The 22,830-nt window shown below is 45.7% G+C and overlaps 3 protein-coding genes across 4 annotated transcripts; 1 reads left to right on the top strand and 2 right to left on the bottom strand.

The window, feature by feature from the left end:
• Positions 1 to 4: 4 nt before the first annotated feature.
• Positions 5 to 6,778, bottom strand: spsb3b (splA/ryanodine receptor domain and SOCS box containing 3b; the record flags this gene model as incomplete). Its single annotated transcript, XM_079756857.1, is given in 8 exon segments — positions 5 to 184; positions 186 to 317; positions 319 to 617; positions 1,772 to 1,897; positions 2,170 to 2,272; positions 3,894 to 4,081; positions 4,430 to 4,619; positions 6,677 to 6,778. Coding segments are annotated over 8 exon segments (1,314 nt in total). The 5' UTR covers positions 6,773 to 6,778.
• A 3,186-nt stretch (positions 6,779 to 9,964) lies between these two features.
• nubp2 (nucleotide binding protein 2 (MinD homolog, E. coli)) lies at positions 9,965 to 13,424 on the top strand. 2 transcript variants are annotated; one of them, XM_079756882.1, is made up of 7 exons: positions 9,965 to 9,999; positions 10,688 to 10,803; positions 11,351 to 11,549; positions 11,679 to 11,833; positions 12,283 to 12,393; positions 12,496 to 12,565; positions 12,850 to 13,424. In XM_079756882.1, exons 1-7 carry the CDS (start codon positions 9,981 to 9,983, stop codon positions 12,987 to 12,989), a joined length of 810 nt encoding a protein of 269 aa, XP_079613008.1. In that variant the 5' UTR covers positions 9,965 to 9,980; the 3' UTR covers positions 12,990 to 13,424. The 2 variants fall into 2 exon arrangements, with proteins under 2 accessions (XP_079613008.1, XP_079613007.1); XM_079756881.1 differs by having other exon boundaries at positions 10,685 to 10,803.
• Positions 13,425 to 13,771: 347 nt separating this feature from the next.
• Positions 13,772 to 20,943, bottom strand: atp6v0cb (ATPase H+ transporting V0 subunit cb). Its single transcript, XM_079756884.1, has 3 exons — positions 20,701 to 20,943; positions 15,268 to 15,451; positions 13,772 to 14,803 (listed from the first exon to the last, which is right to left on the bottom strand). The coding sequence occupies exons 1-3, from the start codon at positions 20,768 to 20,770 to the stop codon at positions 14,599 to 14,601; spliced, it is 459 nt and encodes a 152-aa protein (XP_079613010.1). The 5' UTR covers positions 20,771 to 20,943; the 3' UTR covers positions 13,772 to 14,598.
• Between the last annotated feature and the right edge of the window lie 1,887 nt (positions 20,944 to 22,830).

The following is a 22,830-nucleotide window of genomic DNA, read 5'->3' as shown; positions in this document are numbered from 1 at the left end:
GACTTTACTTCGGGCAAATTATAGAAATCTGACGAAAGCTATGCTTGGCTCCCCGGGGCCCCTGGTATACTGCCAGCGGCCGTTTGGGGAGAGCGAGGGAAGGGTGTTGGCGGGCTCCAGTCCTGCGGCCCTGCTTGCTCTGGTAGTCCCCAGGCTCAGAGGAGTCACTGCTGGGGGGCGAGGGGAGGGCAGACGCAGGTCCCCCGGGTGTCAAGGTACCCCTGGGGACACGCCTGGCAGGGCGGTGTGTCGTCGAGCGGGCTGGGGGAGGGAGAGGCACTCTGGGTGGACACTGGGCTGCCAGAGGATCGGGGGGCTTATCGTGTCCTGGGTGGAGTCGTTGACCACCACGTCTCTGGGTGGCTGATCCGGTCCCTGGGGGAGGTCGAAGACCCAACCCAGCTGGGACTGGAGGAGACGGAAGAGGCCCCGCGGGAGGTCCAGAGCCCGCAGCACGTCGGGGCAGCGGGGCATCTGCTTGCGAAGGCGGGCGCAGCAGAGGTACTGCAGGGAGGTGAGGGAGTGCCGTGCTCGGATCACCTTCATGCTGCTCTTGGCGGCTGTGGAGCAGACCATGGGGTAGAAGGCCTTGTTCTGCAGACGGGTGGTGGCCACACCTGGGGGGAGGAGGAGGGGATGTGGTGAAGAGGAGATGGAAGGGCTTGTGCCATTTTGCCAGTGACATCGTCGTAACATTTTTGTCATTAAAAAGGGTTTTGGTCATCTTATAATGTAGGAGAGTAGTAGCTTCAGATGCGAGTTGATGTCTTTGTGCAACATCAACTCCTTTTCTGTGGAGAAGTCTGACAATTGACCTCATTGGTCCGCAGTTTGCCCCCCAAATGTTTTTGCAGAACTAGAGTTCACCACAGGCATATGTTAAAAAAAACCTGTTTAATATAATATAATACAACAATAGAGCAACACTGTATGGAGGATGAGATGCAGGGCAGATACAAACCATCAAACAACAACCACATCAATCAGGAGAGGAGATAAGTTTTAATATAGAAGGTTTCAACCAATGTCAACGTCAAATGTTTCACACACAAAAGGCAAACATCAAAAGTGATCAGGAACAGATGATGGAAGAAACCATGACAAGAAATCCAAAGCGAGAAGCCTCCTTAAACCAATAGTTCCAGAGGTCCCGGCTGGAGACACTGATAAAGGTTTCAGTTCAGATTCTTATTTCTTTACTGTGCCTCAGACAAAAAAACCTTTAGACGTGACGCAGTAAAAATGAATACTGTAGACGGCCGAGAAGGAAAAGTGCGGCCTGATTTGATTAATTGTATGTACTGAAATGATTCTTGCAATTCCTGTCCTGTTGAATGCACTTATTGTGCTTTGCTTTCTATAAAGCGCCAGCTGGATCTTAAAGGGGACATATTATACCACCAGGTGTGAGTGTGATTAGCCTTGCAAGCCATTTCGAAAATCTGCCCCATATGGCATCACTAGTGGGCGTGTCCACCTAGATCTATGCTGGATAGATGAGCAACCTTTACTTCAGTTCACTGGGTAGGCTGGTAGACTGATCTATCCAGCACCGATCTAGGTGGACACGCCCACTAGTGATGTCATATGAGGCGGATTTTCGAAATGGCTTGTAAGGCTAATCACACTCACACCTGGTGGTATAATATGTCCCCTTTAAGAGATGTGACGGTGGCAGGAGCTCAGCTGTGCACCGCCGGTTCTTAGGCTAAAGCTCAGCTGAATGTGATGTGGGTGATGTCATGTGATGTGATAGGTGGCAGAAGCTCACCTATGTAGTGCCGGTTCTTGTAGAAGGTGAGGGTTCCGTGCCAGGTGTCCAGGTGTACCCCGATAATGGAGCCCTGGCCGAACCTGGGGGAGAACATCTCCTTGGTCCCACCGTGCTGCAGCAGACCTTAAAAAGGTACAACAACAGCAAAACAAACCTTATTCAAGTCCGACTTTATTGAAAGACCACTTAAAAAAACGCAAGAAATGTGTTAAAAAAATAGCAAACATCAGAAAGACAGAGAGCAAACTCGTTAGTCTGCAATATGAGCGTTTGAGACAATATAACATGCTCCACAAGGGAAGCGATCCAACAAAAACAGGAACACCCGAGTTCTACAACTAGTTCTTCAAAAACATGACAGCTCTAATACAAACTGAACTGTGAACCCTGTTTACCTGTGTAGGACAGTCCCCAGCTTTCTTCGTCGTTGCCCAACAGGCTGCAGAAACTGTACTTGAACTTGTCCAGGTTCACCTCAGACGTTCCGACACCAACCATCTGAACCAGGTCACACAAACATGACTGGAGTCAGGAAAAGGCCACCATACAAAAGCAGAAAGGTATGGGCTTGTTCCCACACATTTCCCCTAAACATACCATCGGCATTCAAACTTAATTTGGTGAAAGAGAGTGTCCTGTTCCACAAACATAGACCACTGCTTCCATCACCTCTCCTAGGAGGTTCCCACCTGGGTGAGTTGGAACAATAACAAATCAAAATACATAGTCTGGTTAGAGCAATGCTAACGGGGTCCTGCATACAAAAAAAAATTAAACAGTAGACCTCCTGCCCAACATGGCTTGCCCAGCGTTCTACCACTGAGCTACATGCAGGTATCAACCAGCAGGGGCAATACAGGCTAAATTTGGAGAACGAGGAGTCTTCCATTCTTTGCACAAATGGTGAGCTTGATATAGTAAAATGGCCTTGGTATGTCATCAGAGCAGATTTACCGAAAGTAAACTGTGGAGGGTTGATTGCTGGTTTAAGCAGCCTCACCTGGCCTGAGCCAGTTCTATTCGACTCTGTGGCTGGGTGAGGCTACACACCTGTTTTGCAGGTTAAACCAGTGATCACCAAACACATTAAACAGTGAGAGATATCCTACATAGCAGCATAAAACACCTGCTCTATGAATTATTTATACCAGTGTTTCTCAACTGGTATACATAATTCTGATCCAGCAGTCCCACTATGTAAGAGCAGAACTTCTGATCCAGCAGTCGCACTATGTTATAGCAGCTCCTCAGATGCAGTATTCCTTCCACGTTATAGCAGAACTTCTTATCCAGCAGTCCTACTGTTTTATAGCAGGATTTCTGGTCCCTTGGGAGAGCCAGCACAGAGTTTGGTCCGGAAAGAAGAAACTGAAGGGGATTATTTCCGCCTTGTTTCTGTTTACGGATATTAAAGTGAAGCTTTCGTAAGTGGAACGGTATTTCTCGGTTTCAGTCTACACTGTGTTGATTTTGTGTTTGCCAATGGCACGCTTACAGATCTCCTCCAGCAACACGATTCATCTTAACAAATATGAAGGAAAAGGATGTGAAACGCCCAGTTCAACCACATAGGAGCTTGTCTGCTGTCAGACTTCAGACTTTGTGCTGTACGACAGCAGTTTGCCAGCCTACTTGAACACATACATTTTAAAAGTATTTAATTGGCCACGTGCGTGTACACATAAAAAGTATTTGATTGGCCACATACATGGTAGTTGACTGCGTTGTCATTTCTTGGTTCTAAATGTACGACCTAATAGACATACTGCTTAAACAAGACCAACTAAGATACACATAAACATTTAAGTACTGTGAAGATATAAATAAAGAGTATATATATATATAACATTGCTACAATCACCCAGAAACGTATAACCGAATCTTGCATCTTTAATGAGTAGTCATTACTTACCCTCCTCAATTTGCTAATATTAAAGACCAATTTTGGTCGAATAATTTGTGTACATCAGCCCTTAACTTTTATGCGCCATATACTTTCAGGGGTTACCCAGTTATTAATAAAACCTCTTGGATTGATGACAACATCAGACACAAAATTAAGGAACATCGTGAGGCTAAACATGAAAGCAGTCCTCACTCGCATCCAGACGGTACCCACCATGTCGGTCCCATACACCGGGGAGGTCATCTTGATTTCCCAGAAGTGCTGGCCCTCGGCCAGGGCCTCGGTACCGCGGATAGCCGCCGTGCCACAGCTGTAGTCGGCGTGGAAGCTGGCCTTCCTCCCGCCGCAGCTCAAGGACACCTCGGTGGACTTACTAGTCTCCCCCCACACCCAATTGAAGCCTGGGGACAGGACAGGCGGTGTTGATGGGGCGCTGGTGACATCGGTGAGCTAGAAGCCCATGTGAGCTGTACTGTACCATATACTGAAGTTCATGAATAATAGTTGTATGTTGTACTATAACGTGTTTTTACGAGCAAGGAGGCATCTAAGTTAGGCTACAGAGACCACTATAAAAACGTATACTGTTATAATTTAGCATCATTATAATACTGCAGTGGTCTATGAACTATTATTATACTGTTAGCATTAAGCATCATTATTAATGCTAAGAACTAGGAAAATATTATGCTATCATTTCACATCATTATAATTTATAACTGTTGGCTGTAGTTTGGCAGTGTCCTCACCGTCGTCCTCCTCCCCACAGAGGCAGTCTGCCGCGGGGCCCTGTAGCGGGGCCCCGTGGCTGGGGGCTGCCGGGAGCTCGCACTGGCAGAAGGACTCTCCTGTCACTGCTTCTGGAGAGGAGGAGCAAGAGGAGGAGCAGGAGGTGGAGCAGGAGGTGGAGGATTCCTCCAGGTACTCCAGCTCACTGACCTGCTCAACGCAGGGGATTCAAATTCACAAAGCTTTATTGTGAATTAATTTATTCAATTGTGATGGTCACAGATGCTCTGCTTTACAAAGATAGAAACATCAAAGTAAAACAAATAGGATAAAATATGCAAAGAAATATAAATAGTTAATGGGCAGTAGTTAAGATTAAAGAAAGATTATTTTAGTGCAATTGTTGGAAATTCCATAGCCATCGGCCAGCAAATCCTGAAGGAAAGCGAGAATATCCTTTCTGAGTTGACTAGTTTAAGTCCGCCTCCAGCTAATTTCTGGCCAATCAGGGAATCCATCTTTCCTGTCAATCACAGGTTCTTAAAACGTAAACTTCGTAATGGTATTTTTATTCGGATCTCTTTACAGCTCTCAAATCTTACCCACGATAAAATATGAAAACACAAGGTAAATACACAGGTGGGTTTCTCTGCTACCCAGAACACTCCAGAGGGACCCAGGCCCCAAAAGGCTGTCTATCGTCTATCCTGGACATGCCCATGTGTGTACGGTCGGTAACAGTAGATGACAGTGACTCCCAGCAGGGGAAGGACAGAGGCCCCGAGCTTTCCTTTCTTGACCCACTGCCTCACTTCTAGTGCCAGTGGAAAATTACTGGTGAAGTTTGGGGAAGGAGGGAGTGGCCTCTGTCACCCTCATCTCTGGTTTCAGCTCACTCTGAGAGAGGTCCTGACATCAAGAACCCATAGTTCAGGGATTTAATCCAGCCCTTCAATGGTACAATTTTCCAGCAGCAATTTTGACAATTTATTTCAGGGAAAACACAGGTTTAATTTATAACTTTTATAATGGCCTTGTTCCATTGATGTGCATTAAGGTGTGAAACACAATATTAAATAGGACCAAAATTAATTAGATAGATTCCACATTTCCTACCCTGATATGGCATTCCAAAATGGCTGCTGATAAAGGGCCTATGGTTCGAGGTGAGGTGAATTCAGATACATGAGCAGGTAGAGATTGGAATCTGGCTCAAAGGTGTCTTCAATCACAACTTAACTATGGCTGCGCTTCATTAGTCGCTAAAAAGGCCCTTGTTTACTCCCCCCCCCACTAAGTGGAACTTCTAACAACCCTTAGGGGAACTGCTAATGGCACTAAGTGGAACTACTAATGGCACTAAGTGGAACTACTAATGGCACTAAGGGGAACTACTAATGGCACTAAGTGGAACTACTAATGGCACTAAGGGGAACTGCTAATGGTACTAAGTGTAACTACTAATGGCACTAAGAGGAACTGCTAATGGAACTAAGTGGATCTGCCAACGGCACTAAGGGGAACTGCTAATGGCCCTTAGGGGAACTACTAAGGGCACTGAGGGGAGCTGCTAATGGCCCTTAGGGGAACTACTAAGGGCACTGAGGGGAGCTGCTAATGGCCCTTAGGGGAACTACTAAGGGCACTGAGGGGAGCTGCTAATGGCCCTTAGGGGAACTACTAAGGGCACTGAGGGGAGCTGCTAATGGCCCTTAGGGGAACTACTAAGGGCACTGAGGGGAGCTGCTAATGGCCCTTAGGGGAACTACTAAGGGCACTGAGGGGAGCTGCTAATGGCCCTTAGGGGAACTACTAAGGGCACTGAGGGGAGCTGCTAGCAGAGCAGCAGGAGAGCAGCAGGAGAGCAGCAGGAGAGCAGCAGGAGAGCAGCAGGAGAGCAGCAGGAGAGCAGCAGGAGAGCAGCAGGAGAGCAGGGCAGGAGAGCAGCAGGAGAGCAGCAGGAGAGCAGCAGGAGAGCAGCAGGAGAGCAGCAGCAGAGCAGCAGGAGAGCAGCAGGAGAGCAGCAGGAGAGCAGCAGGAGAGCAGCAGGAGAGGGGCTGTGTGCAGCCCAGCCCCTTTACACCTTCAGCCCAAACTGCCAGATATCGACTGCTCTGTAGAGCTATTCTGCTTCACAAACATGACTAATGGGTCGAATATATCAAGATATGTGCGGGTGGATTCAACCAGAACATGTTAAATGAGCCACTATCTTTATTCTTATTGTACACCTAAATCAATCCCAATGAAGTGTGTGAAGGACTCACGTCTGGCCCCTCTGTGGTCCCCCTCACATGGAGGTTCTGATCCAGATCCCCTTCTCGGCCAGGCTCTGACCCACTGGTTGCTTTGCTCAGCAACATGGCGGCTCTGAAAGACAAAGGCCTCTTTTGATTCTGCTTCCCGGGAGAAGTGGACCTTCCTGCTAACCTAAGTAAAAGCCGATGTTAGGCCAACCGCCTGCATTTGAAAATGATAAAAGACACGTACAATCGTATGAAACAGTTGGTTCGGAACTTCTGTTGACATAAGGATCTAACCCTAGGGAGCCTATATTTCTTACGGGCACTGTTAACCACATTGGTGCAGAGCTCCGTGTCGGGTCGGGGGTCCTGGACAAGCACCATGCGGGCCCAGCCTTCCCCGCATGGCTATTCTTAACATGAAGGGACTTGTTTGAGCAGTGTTTGCAGAAAGGAGCAGAGGAGCGATGTGTTTGGGTGCTTTCTCTAAACAGGGATCTGGCGGTCTGGCTATCACAGTGGATAATCTGGAGGTCTTTGGACGCTAATAATAATTATAATAATAATAATTATTATTATCATTAATATTATTTCTCTGAACAGGGATCTGGCGGTCTGGCTATCCCAGTGGATGATCTGGAGGTCTTTGGACGCTAATAATAATTATGATAATTATTATTATCATTATCATTAATATTATTTCTCTGAACAGGGATATGGCGGTCTGGCTATCACAGTGGATGATTTGGAGGTCTTTGGACGCTATTGGGTTCTTCTCTTGCTGACGGCATCGAGCCCAGTGTCAGTGCACGTGTCCTTTCAAACTTTCTGGATATCTACACCCCTGCCACCCTTAAATGTATAACACATCTTTATATATATTCAATCTTTAATATTTTTAAAAGTGATGTATCGCATTTATCTAATACGGTATGTGTGGAGCTTTGTTTTGATTGCAGGCCGTTTGACCTCATGTCATTCTCAAAGCCAATGCAGATGGCGCCAACAGCTGTCCTCGCAGGTAAAGGCCACTGTGTCAGAGGAGTCTGTCCAGACTTCACTTTAACAGGGCTTTAGCCTGCATAGCGTCAACTATCGATGTCAATCCTCCGATCTCCGATGACGTGGTCACAGACCGCACCACGGGATGTGCCAAATAACACGGACACTAAATAACTCTCTCTAGAGGTTTGCACTCTCTTCTAGACCAATAGGCAGTGAAGGGTTATTCATTTGTCTGACCTTTTGACGCATACTGCACGTGGACCACAACAGCAGTAACCGATTAAATAATAGTCCACTCTTATAATCAATAATATAAGAAGGCCTCTGTGGACATAGCCTGGCACACTTTAGACAGTGATACACATAGCTTAGAGGACTAAACATATTGTCGAGTCGGAAAGGTAAATCAAGCTAATTGAAGCTATATTGGCCTATTCTTACTAAATGCAAAACTTTATGTGCCGAAGTTCTCTTACCTTAACGGTCTTCTTCTGAGTGACACTGCGACGTAGCGCTCTACATGCCGGCCGTTGGGCTTTCCGGGGAGTGACAGCTGCAGCCTGCCCTCTGGCCCAATTTACAGCCCCATCAAAACACAGCAGACCACGCCCTCCTCTGGCTCTGATTCGATATTGCTACCGAGGGGGGCGTGGTTTATGCTAATTCACCTAATGATTTAAGTGGGTTCAACTCAGGCGCTCCTGGTTATGGATCGTGTGTAGATGCATTGTGAGAGTGTAATCTTGTAAATAACATCGAGTTAACAACTATGGAATGACTAACACACTATACAGACATACAGTGTTGTGCCTGAACGCGTTCACTGAACGAAAGTTCATGAACTCGTTCATATTTTGGGCGAACGTGAACTGAACGTACTGTATTACTGCCTGATGAACGTTACTGTGAACTCGTTCATTCTGGTGTCAGTGAACGGCAAGCTCACTCGGTTTAACTTCGTTCAATGGGGGGGTTATTTCTCTATCAACACGGCGGATGCGCGCGCAGATCGCCGTGTTGTTTGACCGGTTGCCATGGTAATCTCCGTGCGGTTCATTTGCAGTTGAGGTGTTGCCAGCTTACTGTTACATTAAACTGTAATCAGAAAAGGTGGTTATATGCTATAGACCCTATAGTATCTGTCATATAAAGGCTGGGACGAATTTCATATTATAAATATGTACACTTTATTTTGAAAGTATAGACCAGCGCGATTCCCATTGAAACAAATGGCACGGTGATTATTCTTCGAAACGAGAGCTGTTCAATTGTGGAAAATGAATTAAACTGTAATCAGACAACGCGGTTATATGCTATAGACCCTAGTGTATCTGTGATATAAAGGCTGAGACGAATTTCGAATTATAAATATGTACAATCCATAACGTTAGCTCTCTCTGGCTCATAGCTCAGCGGACTAGAATATCTCATAGAATCATTGCTTGTTGGCCGGAAACGGAAAGGGGGGCTGTTCACGTTTGGTTGTAGTCTTTTCGCTCGGTTCTCCGTCTCATCAGTAGGGCTAGAACCGAGCGAAAAGACTACAACCAAACGTGAACACTCCCCCCTTTCCGTTTCCGGCCAACGAGTAATGAGTCTTCCAACAGAAATCAATGGGATTTACAAAATGCTAAAATGTGCAATAAAACACGATAGAAACCGTATTTCGCTACGATACTTGATTCAACCACTCTATATCATCCTAGACAAACCACAAAGGGGGCTCAATGTTCAAAATACCAGAAAAAACGAAAAGCTCACAGCAACATATTGAAAAAAAGAACTATGAACTAGTTCATTTTTTGGAACTGTGAACTTAGTTCAAAATTTTGAATTATGAACGTTTAACTGAACTAGTTCATTTTAAGATTTGTGAACTGAACTTTGAACTAGTTCACGAAGAAAGTGAACTTTCCCAACACTGCAGACATACAAGGACAGAAAAATAATGAATGAATTGTTACATTGCAGTTTGAACTAATTGAATAAGATTAGGAATACATTGTTTATAGAAAATAACAAGTAATATATATTGTAATCCTGCCGTTTTGCAACACTTGTGAAACCCAATATATAATGTAAACTTGCTCGGGAAATAACTAAAGACATCAAGACTCATAAAGACTATAAAAGACACGTTCAGAACCTTGCACCAAATAGGCTGTTGGACTGAAGAACGCACCGAGCAGCGATTGGTTGGCGTTGAGACGAGGGAGGGACTTATACCCCCAACACATATAACGACATACTGCCCCCTGATTGGAGGATGAGTCCGTGACGTTTCACGGAAGTGTCTTGCAACAACGACGCAACTCGGGGCAACATGGGAGAGAATAACAGCGGTAAGATAGCCCCACATCAACGCCGTTATTATTATCCTAGTAATGTCTCAGTTTAAAGTATCTCAACAACGGCATCCACTACTCATTTTGCTTGTTGGTTATTATCTCCTTGGTTATTATCTATAATCATTATAATAATATATCACATATATCACACAGAGAATTGAACCTGACTTTAAGTCCTATGGGCATGCAGACCAGAACCACATTGGATGGTAGGATTTTGGTTCGTAACGTATCAAGCAGCGGGAATGACTTGTATCCTAAAAGTTAAAGTAGACTTTTCGGCTGTGAAACATGACTCAGAATGACTTGAGAATTTTCCTCCTGGTCAAAAGTTCACTGGTATTGCGTCAGTTTGGATCATTTCGCTCCTCGGGCCACAGCAGGATCCGAACCTCCATAAATGCTGTTTTATTTTAGTTCTTTACCGACTTTGTAAATTACATAAGATGACTCATAGTAGTAATACTATTCAGGGGATTTATGTAGTGCAAGGCACCCAAGGGGTGTGTGTGTGTGTGTGTGTGTGTGTTTGTGTGTGTGTGTGTGTGTGTGTGTGTGTGTGTGTGGGGCGCTGTGGGTGAGGGTGAGGAGGAGTGGTGAGGAGGAGTAAACCATCACATCTTCATTCACCACAGGGAGCCTATATTTCAGGTAATTTGTATCTTCTTCTCTCTCCCAGAAGGAGGCAACCTGGCGCAGGTGCGGCACGTGGTGTTGGTTCTGTCGGGGAAGGGCGGGGTCGGGAAGAGCACGCTGACCACAGAGCTGGCCCTAGCGCTGCGCCATGCAGGCAAGAAGGTGAGGGCCGGACAAACGCATCCATCCAGGCCATGTGTGGTTGTCACAGTAGCACTGCATTCTTTCATTCTACTGCCGTGCCCTCCCATGGACTCAAATGTCACAGAGTCATAAATGATTGTGTCATCACCCCCAGAAGCCTGCAGCTGTATAGGTCTCTCAGAGCGGCAGTAGCTCAGAAGGTATAGCGGGTTGACTTGGTAACCGGAAGGTTGCTAGTTCGATCCCCGGCTCCTCCTAGTGTCGAGGTGTCGACACCCACCCTGACTGCTCCCGACGAGCTGGCTGTCGCCCTGCGTGGTGTCAGCAAAATCCCCTGAATGTAACTGCAAACCGTCTCTGCGTGCATCTGTGGACGGGCCCTCCAGGCCCGTGGTGTAATGTTGTGGTCCCTTCCTGGGGGTCCAGGAAGGGACCACAACATTGCACCACGGGCCCTCCAGGCCCGTGGTGCAATGTTGTGGTCCCTTCCTGGGGGTCCCCTCTGCTGCTTGCACCTTGCTGCTGTAGCGGGCCTCCTCAGCGCTCTAACGCTGCCTCTGGTCAGGTGGGGATCCTGGACGTGGACCTGTGCGGGCCCAGCATCCCCCGCATGCTGAGCGTGGGCCGGCCCGACGTGCACCAGTGTGACGGGGGCTGGGTGCCCGTCTACACCGACCCCAGCAAGGGCCTGGCGCTCATGTCCATCGGCTTCATGCTGGAGAACCCAGACGACGCCGTGGTATGGCGGGGGCCCAAGAAGAACGGTAGGCGGCCTGATCCCTCCCCCCCCAGCAGCGTCACAGCGGGGCAGGCTCTCACCTTGTGATGTTAACTATGGAATACAGTTCATCGGGGTTAATGATCTACACCTGGCTCTGCGTTCACACGCACAGCCCTGATAGGTCAGTTTGTGTCCGACGTGGCGTGGGGGGAGCTGGACGTGCTGCTGGTGGACACGCCCCCGGGGACGTCTGACGAGCACCTGTCGGTCGTGGAGAACCTGAGGAAGCACCGCCTGGACGGAGCCGTGCTCGTCACCACCCCGCAGGTAGGAGCACGACCCCATGACCCTAATTTGTAGCAAACAGAATTTAGTGACCGATTTTCTATGCTGCTAAAAGCTTGTCGTGTTAGAAGATGTCTTGGGTATAATAAACGTGAATAAACTATGAATAATAATTACTAATAACAATAAACTAAGTAGTTGATGCAGAATTATATGCAACTTGCACGTGAGACAGCTAAAATGTTCAGAAAGAGAGTTTCGCATCACTTTAGTCAAATCAAGAAAGTGTCTCATCACGGGTTGACAGCCAAATTATTTTTTGAAGTACGAAAATCCAATGTAAGGTGGAAATTTTACTTAATGATTCAATGGTCATTTTTGCCCAAAAATACGTCTGGAAAATATATTTTTTGGTATGTTTTTCCCACCCCAGGGCTCTGAGCTCAGCCTCCGTGTGTGTGAGCGTCTGTTGCCTGTCTCTCTGTGTGCAGGCCGTGTCCACCGGGGACGTGAGGCGGGAGATCACCTTCTGTAAGAAGGTTGGCGTTCCCATCCTGGGCATCGTAGAGAATATGAGCGGCTTTGTGTGTCCGCACTGCTCAGTGAGTACACGCACATGCATAGGCCCTTTATATTACAATTCTACCTCTTTCAAACATCAAGGTATAAAAAAATAACATTTTGTAATCTTTAAAAATCTCTAGGAATGCAGCAACATTTTCTCCAAGGGCGGAGGCGAGGAGCTCGCTAAGATCACAGGCTCACCGTTTCTAGGTGAGAACTCACTGGTGTAATGTCACTTTTCAGCCACCAGGAGTTCCCAGAAACACCTTTCTGGTTGCCCTGAAAAGGACTGTCATCAATGATGTAAACGTTCACCTTAAACAAGATACACAAAAGTTAGTGCTATTAAAAACAGCAGGCAGAGGGAGAATATGAATGAGTTGTGTTAATGAAATATGTTTATAACTAATGAAGATACTGGTGTGTCTTTAGACCAGACACCCTGAGCTGTGAGGATATTGTTGGTTCATCAGCGTTGTGGCGGTGTGTTCCAGGCTGTGTGCCTTTGGACCCTCTGCTCAGCAGCAGTCTGGAGGGGGGTGGAGACTTCATGAAGACGTTCCCAGAGAGCGCAGCTTTCAGCGCCATCACCAACATCTGCCGCACTCTTCTGGTCACCCTTGAATCTGCTTGATGTTTTAAAGCCTGAGTGGCACTATTGACACCTAGGATATTCATATGAGATGGTTGAATTACTGGTTGACTAAATCTGATTTATTTTGTCTATCGATGAGGACCAAACTCTGGAGAGGATGCATTCTATGATGAACAGCCAATTGTATTTATATTTTGGCATGCAAGGGCATGTAATGACTGATATGAATACTTTCCTGACAGGAAATCAAATTGAGGTTTCTACATTGTAACAGTTTTCATGGATGGAGTTCACCAGAATATTTTAATCCTTAAATGTGTGATTAAAGTGTTGGGTAAAGTGGGTAAATTGTTGGAATAATCACGTATCAATGTTTGTTTTATACTTTAGCGTGTGAAACACTACACGTTTTAACCTACTCAATGACGTAGGATTTAATTCTATTAACCCACACAATGGCAGTCAATGCACTTTTTGAAATAAACAAATAAAAAAAGTAGTTTGAGGTCTATTGGGATTTGTATTTTATATAGAAAGCATAATCCTATATTTTGCACAGTGGCAGAGATCGCTAGACAAGGGCTGCCAGAACCCCTGAAAGCAGAAGCAAACGATGTGGAAGGTGGTGGGCCTCTGAACTTTGTTTAACCAAGTACAAGAGTCGAGGATCAATCCCTTCATTTGATAGTTTGGAGGTGACCTCACTGGGTACAGACGCTGACGGTAAGAGACATTCAGAGAATGGAATGGTGTAGCTTATATCAAACTCCATGCCGGTTATGAAGATGGGCTGGGGTTATGAAAAATAAGGAGATGAGGTATGAAAATTAAACATGTGAGACCCAACACTGGGCACACAAATCTTTAATGCAATCCAACAGCAGTACTACAGGGAAAAACATTGACGTGTTTGAGAATGCTTTCGTAATGATTAAAATACACTTAACACACAAGTCCCACCATCCAAATACTAAAGGCAATCAGAATCTATAAACCAAGATACCTATCCAGAGGAATTTCAATCACTGATCAATTCATCCACAGTGCATTCAACCTATAGATCTATATCGATAGAGATCTATATCGATAGATCTAGACAGATCTCTAGATCTCTATATATCTAGATCTATTAGACACACCATGGGTAATTAGACTCTGGCTCCAGCTAAGTGTTTCAAGAACAATATCTTATAAATTAAACCTGGAAAAGAACAATACTAAAGCCAAGTCTGTCCAAGTTGGATGTTCACCGGTCTGCCCATGCAGAGAGTCCTCACAGGATGGCCAGAGAGAAACCAGCTGGTGCTCATCTCCCTACGGCCAGACACCAAGTCAACTAGTGGAGCAAAATTATTCTTTATCAGAACATTTAATTCTCATTTAACACACGCGCACACACACACACACACACGCACACACAAGACAGACAAACCACTACTTTGCGCATTTACAAGAGGTTGACTATCAAAGGGACACCTGTACACATATTACAGATAAGACCATCAGTATGGAGAGATACTTATTTTACTCTTTCCCCACCCCCACCCACAACCTTTTTCTTCATGTTAGAAATTTTTACAATATTTTCCCGTTGTATTTTTTTGTCTTCCTTCCTCCAGTGGCCCCTTAAGGGCGGACGAGAGGCCGATTATTTAGTGGACAGGATGAGGGCAACAATGAGGCCGTAGAGACCCAGGACCTCAGCGAAGATCAAGATCAGGATCATCCCTACGAAGAGCCGGGGCTGCTGGGCCGTGCCTCGGACCCCGGCGTCCCCCACGATGCCGATGGCGAAGCCCGCCGCCAGGCCGCTGAGACCAACGCTCAGCCCCGCCCCCAGGTGGAGGAAACTCCTGCAACACAGCATGGGGGGGGGCAATGTTTAGCAGTGTGTGGAGGGGTCAGCTCAACACACACCTATGGGGAGACAGGTCCAGATATACAATGAGAGGAGTTTGATGTCCTCATGCAGCCATCAACACCACCAATCCATTTATGGAAGCTCATTCTAGTGTTTTAAACTATTACTAATTATGTGATCAACTGGTAAAATCTTGAATCATTTGACCGGCCTTATTTGCTTACATATTTTAACTGTTGAAAAATAAGAAAAGGCCTCTTTATCATCAGCCCTCTACTGTGTTAACTAAAAATGGCATCGTTATTCATCTCACATCATCTCTAACCCAATAGGGAGTACTCTGCACCCTCACGTCTGAAACAACGGCCACTCTTGGAGATGCGTGTCTAGATGTGTTGCTTTGGAAACAGATTCCATGCGGACAGGAGGCCAAAACAGAGAGCACGCGTTCCTCACTTGTACAGGCTGATGGTTTCTGTGATGCTGTTGGCGATGAGCACGGCCACAACCAGGCCGTAGATGGCGATGATCCCCGCCATGACCACGGGGATGATGGACTTCATGATGAGCTCCGGACGCATCACTGACATGGCTGCGATGCCCGTGCCGCTCTTGGCCGTGCCGTAGGCCGCGCCCAGGGCTGGGGGAAGAAGGTGGGGTAGATGCATTAAGACGGAGAGAGTTCAGGCCACAAGGCAATACAAATTGGTGTGGTCCCATGCACAGGCTGCTTGGTTGGTTTGATGACGCAAGGCACGCTGAGAGGGAAAGACTATGATGCAGGCGGTATTGTGGCCCGTTCTAACATGGATACCGTTGGCTGTAGTGAAGATTTGACAAACCAAAAGAAAAAAGGAAAAAAGAGCTGAAGGAGGTAACACTCACAGCACGAGAAAACAGATCCAGACAGAAGATCGAAGGAGAGAAGAGGAGATAGAGAGGCACAAAGGGAACTAGAGATAAAGGACGGCGAGATAGAAGAATGATGCATACTATTAAAGGGCTACCAGGCATAGCAGTATGCTGGGAGACGGTCTTGTCGATATGCCAAGGAAGTGAAACTAAGGTGGACAAGCAGCGAAGACAATGCAATTTTCAATTCCCTCTACAAAAAAATCCAGGATTACATCATTTAGAGAGTTGATGAAACCACACGCCCTGCACAGCACTTACCGAGCACACACACACACACACACACACACACACACACACACACACACACACACACACACACACACACACACACACACACGAGGGGGGTGAGGTTAAGGGGAATACAGTCATGTGAGAAGGAAGAGAGAAAATGCAGAAGGCTGAGAAATGGCCGAAGCCATAGCAAGAGAGAAGAGAGAAGACAAGGGAAATAACCAGGGAGAGAGAAGGGGTTTTGGTTCTGGATGTCACACACAGTGAGGGCTGACTGTAGGAAGATAGTGGTGTGGAGTGCAGATACATATCCACCCTGGACCACACCTAGTGTGTGAACCGGACATGTGCACTCCAGACCTCCAAACGGTATCAACTGCAGGCGCTGCAGAAGGCTGACAATGTGGTGAGGCAGAGTAGATGGAGAGCGGCCAAAAGTACCACCATTGCATTGGTTTGGGTTGCAACGCCACACCGTGTTCTGCTGCTCTTCAAGTAACTGAATTTGAAAATTAGATCTACCATTTCAGAGAGGAATATTTGCTGTTTGACTTAATCAAAGTAAAATCTCTCGGACTAGTCCTTAGGGGACAGCAGACTAGGGATTTGCACAACTCAGATTGGACACAGTCTAATAAATAATGATGGTTTGAGCGAGTGAGGAATGAGCAAATGACCATTATTAGGATTCAGACGTCAACACCATGCAGGTGCCAAATGTGGTTCATGTCCTCATTGGTGCCACAAAATCTTTGCAGTTGATTTTCATACATATACACATACACAACATTTTTGCAATATTACCCATAGTGTCCTTGTGAAAAGGTGAAAAGTTGGAAGATTCAGGATTGCACTCAGACATTATAACCTTCTCTCGTCTGCTTCGTACTCAATTACTTGCCTGGTTTGCCACCGCCAGCTTGGTTGTTTCTGTTAAACCCATAGCAATAATTTCTTCACACAAGAACCATAGATCACATCATGTAATGTGACTGTATTTTCAGAGTGGGCTGGTCTATTTTGGACACAGAAATTCAAAAGCCTTTTGAGTCTGATTTTAGAAACTTTGGAAAAATAGAAATGGGTTACCATGTTAAAATCATACAAGCCATAAAGACGAAAAAGAAAAAACAGCTCCATCAAATATATATGAAAGACGTCTTGAACTAATGGTGCATTATGGGAACATTATGGGAATGGTGCACCCTGAGAACACCGGTTGACCATTTCATTTCCTCAACTCATTGTCTATGAAAGCAGGAAGATCATGTCTGAATGAATGCCTGGACGTGCAGTGGTTTGTTTTTTGCTAAACACAACCAACTTTCCTTACCTAATAAGCAACCACTTATGAATAATAAAGACAAAAGTTAAACAGTATGTATAATATGTCTTTGTCCACAAAAGTTTCCAAGCGCAGCAGAAAAACAAGGTCGGAAAGCTCCACTCATCACCGGTCAAACCCAGCATAACAAATCATTCTGAAACACCCAATGGTCATATTTCAGAACCTTTCCATGGTAGTTGGACTAGTTGGACATATAGTCCGGACTAGTGAGTCATGACGTTAAATAGACCAGGGTTAATAAAGCACTGTTGTAGCCACTCCCAAGTAGGGTGGATTGAGGCTGATCTTGGTGTGATATTCAAGTATAGTAATGTATTAAAGTGAGATTCTGCTGGGGATAACTGGATAAATCAGCACTTATTCAACAAAGCAATATAACATAAAGTGGATTATTTTGCTTCAATCATACTTTATGATTTCAAACATTCCAACCAACGACAACCTCTAATTTTTTTTCACACATGCTTTAGAAACACAGTCACGTGACTTCCTGAAAGGATGACAAGGATAATAAAATGAGCTTTGAGCTCAAATCCATATATCCCACAGTACAACTTGATGCCACCGTGGTACATTTTCCTACTCTGTGAGTCGGGATGTCACTATTCCATCCATGTCATCTCACCCTCCCTTTTAGAAGAAGGAAGAAAACCCCTCCTATCATACCTTCTAGCTCTCTTCTCCCCAACCCCCAGAACAGCATCCCACCATCAGACAGGCAGACAGGCTGGTATGACATTCAGAGGGTTCATTCCCCTGCCCTGGTTTAGACAGCCCCAGACACTGCACCCTGTCCCTGCATCCGCCCTTGTGGAGAAGGGCATCCCCAGGGGATGCCAGTAGGGGCTATAGTAGCTCCTCCGCCCCGCCGATCAACGGCTGGATGATGTGCTGGGAGCCTACCTCAGCTCCAGATGTGTCCACGCAGTAGGACCAACGCTGCACTGTTTGATCCTAATCCCTTCCTGTTACTCCAACCAGCCCTCTCCTGTCTTTCCCTTTTCAATGGAGGAGTATTCTGAAGGAGGCTGGATGAAAGCATTAGGTAACAGCAGGAGCCAGCTGTCAGCCATGCAACGTTAGCCATGCAACGTTAGCGGTAAGACACCGCCATAGGTCTGGATTGGACCAATAGGGAACGTCCTCATTCATAAAGATGAGGTCGGTGGGAGAATCTTACTAATGGTTAGCAATAAAAGAAAAAGTAATAACACTTACAAAACAAATCTAGCACTTCTTATGTAAAGGTTAAGCTGCATTATGTATTGAAGTTACCAGATGAGATTGGTCCACTAGAACACCATTATGTGAAACTAGAGGACAGGCAGCAGAGGAACTGGTCAGGCCCAACAGTAGAGCACTAAAGCTCAAGTACTGACTGGCTGCCTCGTTCATCAAGGAGATGACTGGCCCACAGAACTACCGCTGTTGAGGTTACCATGTCTCCAGATCGGCGTTACAAAGAAATGTATGTACTACACACATTAAAGCATAGTACTTTTCTGAGCGCAGTGCCACAGAGGCAGCCCCAAGCCCAGAGCTTTGCTGCCAACGGTCATCTGTTAACAACTGGACTCACTGCCAAGTGCCACAGAGCGCGGGGCTAATTCAGAGCAGGTAAGAGAGCTAGCCTTCAGGTAAGAGCAGAAATACTAACATGGATGAGCCAATGGCATAACAGTGGAAGCCTGCCACCACATCAATCCAGATGAAAGTGCTTTGAAATGGATATTTAATGTTAAAATATGGTCCAACAATCTTGTTAACCATACAGTTGGTTCTATGCTAGAACACTGGATTCTTGGTTTCCATTTACTTACATATTCTTTACATACAATTCCTTGATTTTTATGGCTAATGAGTTTTGAGGAAGTCCCTCTTCCTTAGTCACATGAATGTCAGAAGGGGTGGAAATTCTACACTTGCAAGTACATTAAACTAGAGAGGCTAAATTATAAAGCTCAGCCATTAGGAACCCGAATTAGTGTGAAGACCAAAACAACTGCCAAATCCCAGATATTCTCGATCAACCTGGACCATAACAGCCCCGTCTCCCCCACCCAAAGTGGCTTAATAATGGGGTCTCGATCAAACAGTGCTGCAGTCTGCCCTGATCCTTACGCACGCCAACCCGTTCCCTAAGTGACTTATTCCTCCATCTGTCACAAGGCCTATGCATCACACTACATCCCTGACAGTGGGAGTTCACACGCTTATTATATGTTCTAACAAGTCATTTTAACCAAGTGCTGGTTGTATGACATTTTGTACCATAAATTAATACATGGAATGAGAACTCTTGTAATAAAAAGGTGGTAGGGTCATCTGCTACAAAGACATTAGTCTCATGTTGAAGCCCATTGATCAGTGGCTGGGTTCTCAATGACCACTACAGTAAATCCTGCACGGCTCCTTCAACTGGTGCCAGAAAGGCTGCATCTCCTGGCAGGGGGCACCATTCAATTAAGCTAAAAGAAGATAAGACAAAGAAATCACCATATACAATATGCTTACACATTTTCCCGAGGCATTACAACGGAAGGCCACCGTCCATTGGAGGAAAAACATTGGTTTACACTGAGATATTAAGATACCCAAAATGCCCAGTCAGGAATTATTTATTACGTTGAAGCCCTCACTCTAGGAGGTTAAATAATAAAAACCCTCGTCACATTCATCTCCATGGATCAGGGAGTAATGTAGTTAAATACAAGCACCGTTTTTAGTGTAATCGACAGTCTACTGAGCCATTGACAGTTTCATCATGTGATCGTCATGTGATCGACGGTAGTTCCTCTTGAACCATAAGGAAACCACCCAGCTGATCCGATAATGGCCTATACCCAGTTCTTCAGATTTGATAATGACACGGGCCATCCTCCCCATACGACCCCCTCCATCAAACCCAGACAGCAGCAGTTGGACTGCAGAGGACCGGACACCATGACCAACGTTGTGTTTAGCAGACTGAAGGTGGTAGACCCGGACATCAAACCCTTTAACCTAATCCTAATGCAGCTAACCCCCACCCACCCACCAACCACGAGCTAACACTTGTTAATGCTAGCTTCTCAACGTTGTGTAAATTAAATATAGAGGTGCGATATAAGGTTATAGCGACGCATCCCGACTTTAGGTGTTTAGGAGATAAGGTTATAGCGTTATGGTTTCAGAGAGCCATCGTGACGTCTGAACGATACCTCGACGTCTGAGGGACGAGCTACGATAGGAGCTAGATATCGCGATATCTAGGCGCTAGCATCTGGTTCTGTGTACCAAGTACGCTAATGCGATGTTACTAATAAAATGACATTTGAATATTAATGCCCAGCAGAATCCAGACTCACGGTTAAGGTTAATGTTCATAAACAATTTAATAAATAATGAATAGTTACCGCTGAAGACCATCGCGGACGAGGCTCCCATCACCGCGAAGAACGCAGAGTACTCGGGGTTGGCTGACATGGTTTCTAAGATTAATATAAAAAAACTAGTCGATAAAAAACGATGCTTTATTATCACTATATATCCTTGAACGGATGACTGTGGACGGTGACAGCTGTGGATGTGGATATGTCCAGTATTGAGTGGTGTGGAGAGACCGCAGACTGCAGAGTAAGGACGAGTCACGACGCTTCTCTAAATACCCGCCCGGCGTTACAGTGTTGCCAGATTTGGGCCAGAGTTCCTGCCCAATCTGGCAACCCTGGCCGCAGCGCACCCTCCCAATATGGGTTGCCAGATTGGGCGGGAAATCGGGCGCAATCTGGCAACGATGTACGCCGGGCGGGTATTTTGTGGCGTAGCGGCACAAAATGGCGAAGCTCAACACGTCACCTGACCAGCCGTGTGGATCATACTACCTTCGGCTCGGGTAGAGGGGGCTGTCTTTGCGTATTTGTGTTATTAGAAAGGGCGTTTTAACAAACTTAACAAAAATATAAAGAACACATCAATTGCACGTGAAAGGTTGAAGTTTAGAAGTGTGCATTGGTCTATTTTGGTATGGTTGTGTTTGGATTTTTGAAGGTCACCACTCAATCCCCCGCGATAATGCATTTTAGTGCGATCCGCTGCAGACTCTGGTTTTGATACCTGGGCGGTTTGTCTCTTTCATAGCAGAATAAGAGGGCGTGTATGGCACGAGCAATACGCATGAATGGTCTATATTGGTAAATACTATAAAAAATAATATAGGCGACATCTTATATAGTAAAGAAATATCTTTAATTGCGTTCTTATCAAATATAGAGTTATATTTATATCATGTTAACAAACATCATACAACAATCGAGAAATGCAAAAATTGCATAATATAAAATCACAAACGTAGTAGAAGGGATGTCGCTGTTATTGTGTATGTGTTTTTTTGTGTGTGTTTGTGTGTGCGTGTGTGTGATGGGGGAGGGAGTCGAGAATCCCCACTGTATCGCTCAAAGGGAGCACGCGCCAGGGACTGCAAGGGAGTGACGAGGTGCGTGAGTCACCAGGAGCTCGTGCAGTCTTCCTCCCTCCACCCCTCCTTCTTTCCTCCCATCCCTCGACCAAAAATTATATATATATATATATATATATATATATTCCTCAGCCATTCACGTCAGAGGATGAGCTGTGGCACGTGCACTTTGTAGATGAGGATGTTATCGACCGTTGCGCGCGCAAGCAAGGGAGGGGGAGGTTATCCAGAATGTTTCATCAGAGAATGAAGGGACGGTGTTAAAGAAAAATGTCGTTGAAATTATCTATAAATGTTTTAATTTATATTCCTGTGGTATTAAGGCTTGTATTCTGTGTTTGCGTGTGTGTGTGTGTGTGCGTGCGTTTATGTTGGGGGGGTGGGGCGTTTCACCGTGCTGGTCCAGTGCTGTAACGGGAGACGCAGTGTGTCTCGATGTCGGCTAGGTCCCCTTACCTGCAGGGTGCAACCTCGTCATCTGAGACACACACGAGGGTTTGATGTCTGACGGCAGAAGAGCCAGGATTTCTCCCCACTGCTTTAAAGATAGCATTGATTAAATATATATTTGGCCAGAGTGCCCTGCCAAGTCATGCATCAGCAGACAACCACTATCAACAGTCTACACAACATCACAACCAGTTAACACATGTTTAACGGCCATTATAGATATGCCGCCATTGTTTCAGGCCACTTCGAAATAAACAGATAATGGTTCTAAAAAAAGCAAAATAGTTCTTGCTGTTCTTCAACCAACCTTTTATTGATAGTAATTTTGTCTATTTTCATTGTATTGTTAAGCACCTTGCTCTGCAATTGTTTACGAAAGGCGCTATATAAATAAAGTTTGATTTGATTTGAACCAATCACGTCGGAGGCCCAATGGTGGCCCGTGCACTTGTGACGAGGATAGTTATGGACCAGGAAATTTAATATGCATCGTTCAGAGAACTTCTACAAGAGTAGCCTATATTCAAAATAATTGTACATAAAACTGCTGGCTACAGATGAATTGCTTTGTGTGCTAACTGGGTACAGGCCTATGAAATAACCTTCTCTTCCCACCTCG

This window comes from Pollachius pollachius, assembly GCF_949987615.1.
Source record: "Pollachius pollachius genome assembly, chromosome: 19".
NCBI classification, from domain to species: Eukaryota; Metazoa; Chordata; class Actinopteri; order Gadiformes; family Gadidae; genus Pollachius; species Pollachius pollachius.
Note: the sequence above shows the minus strand (reverse complement) of the source record. Positions and strands in the feature narration are given on the sequence as shown.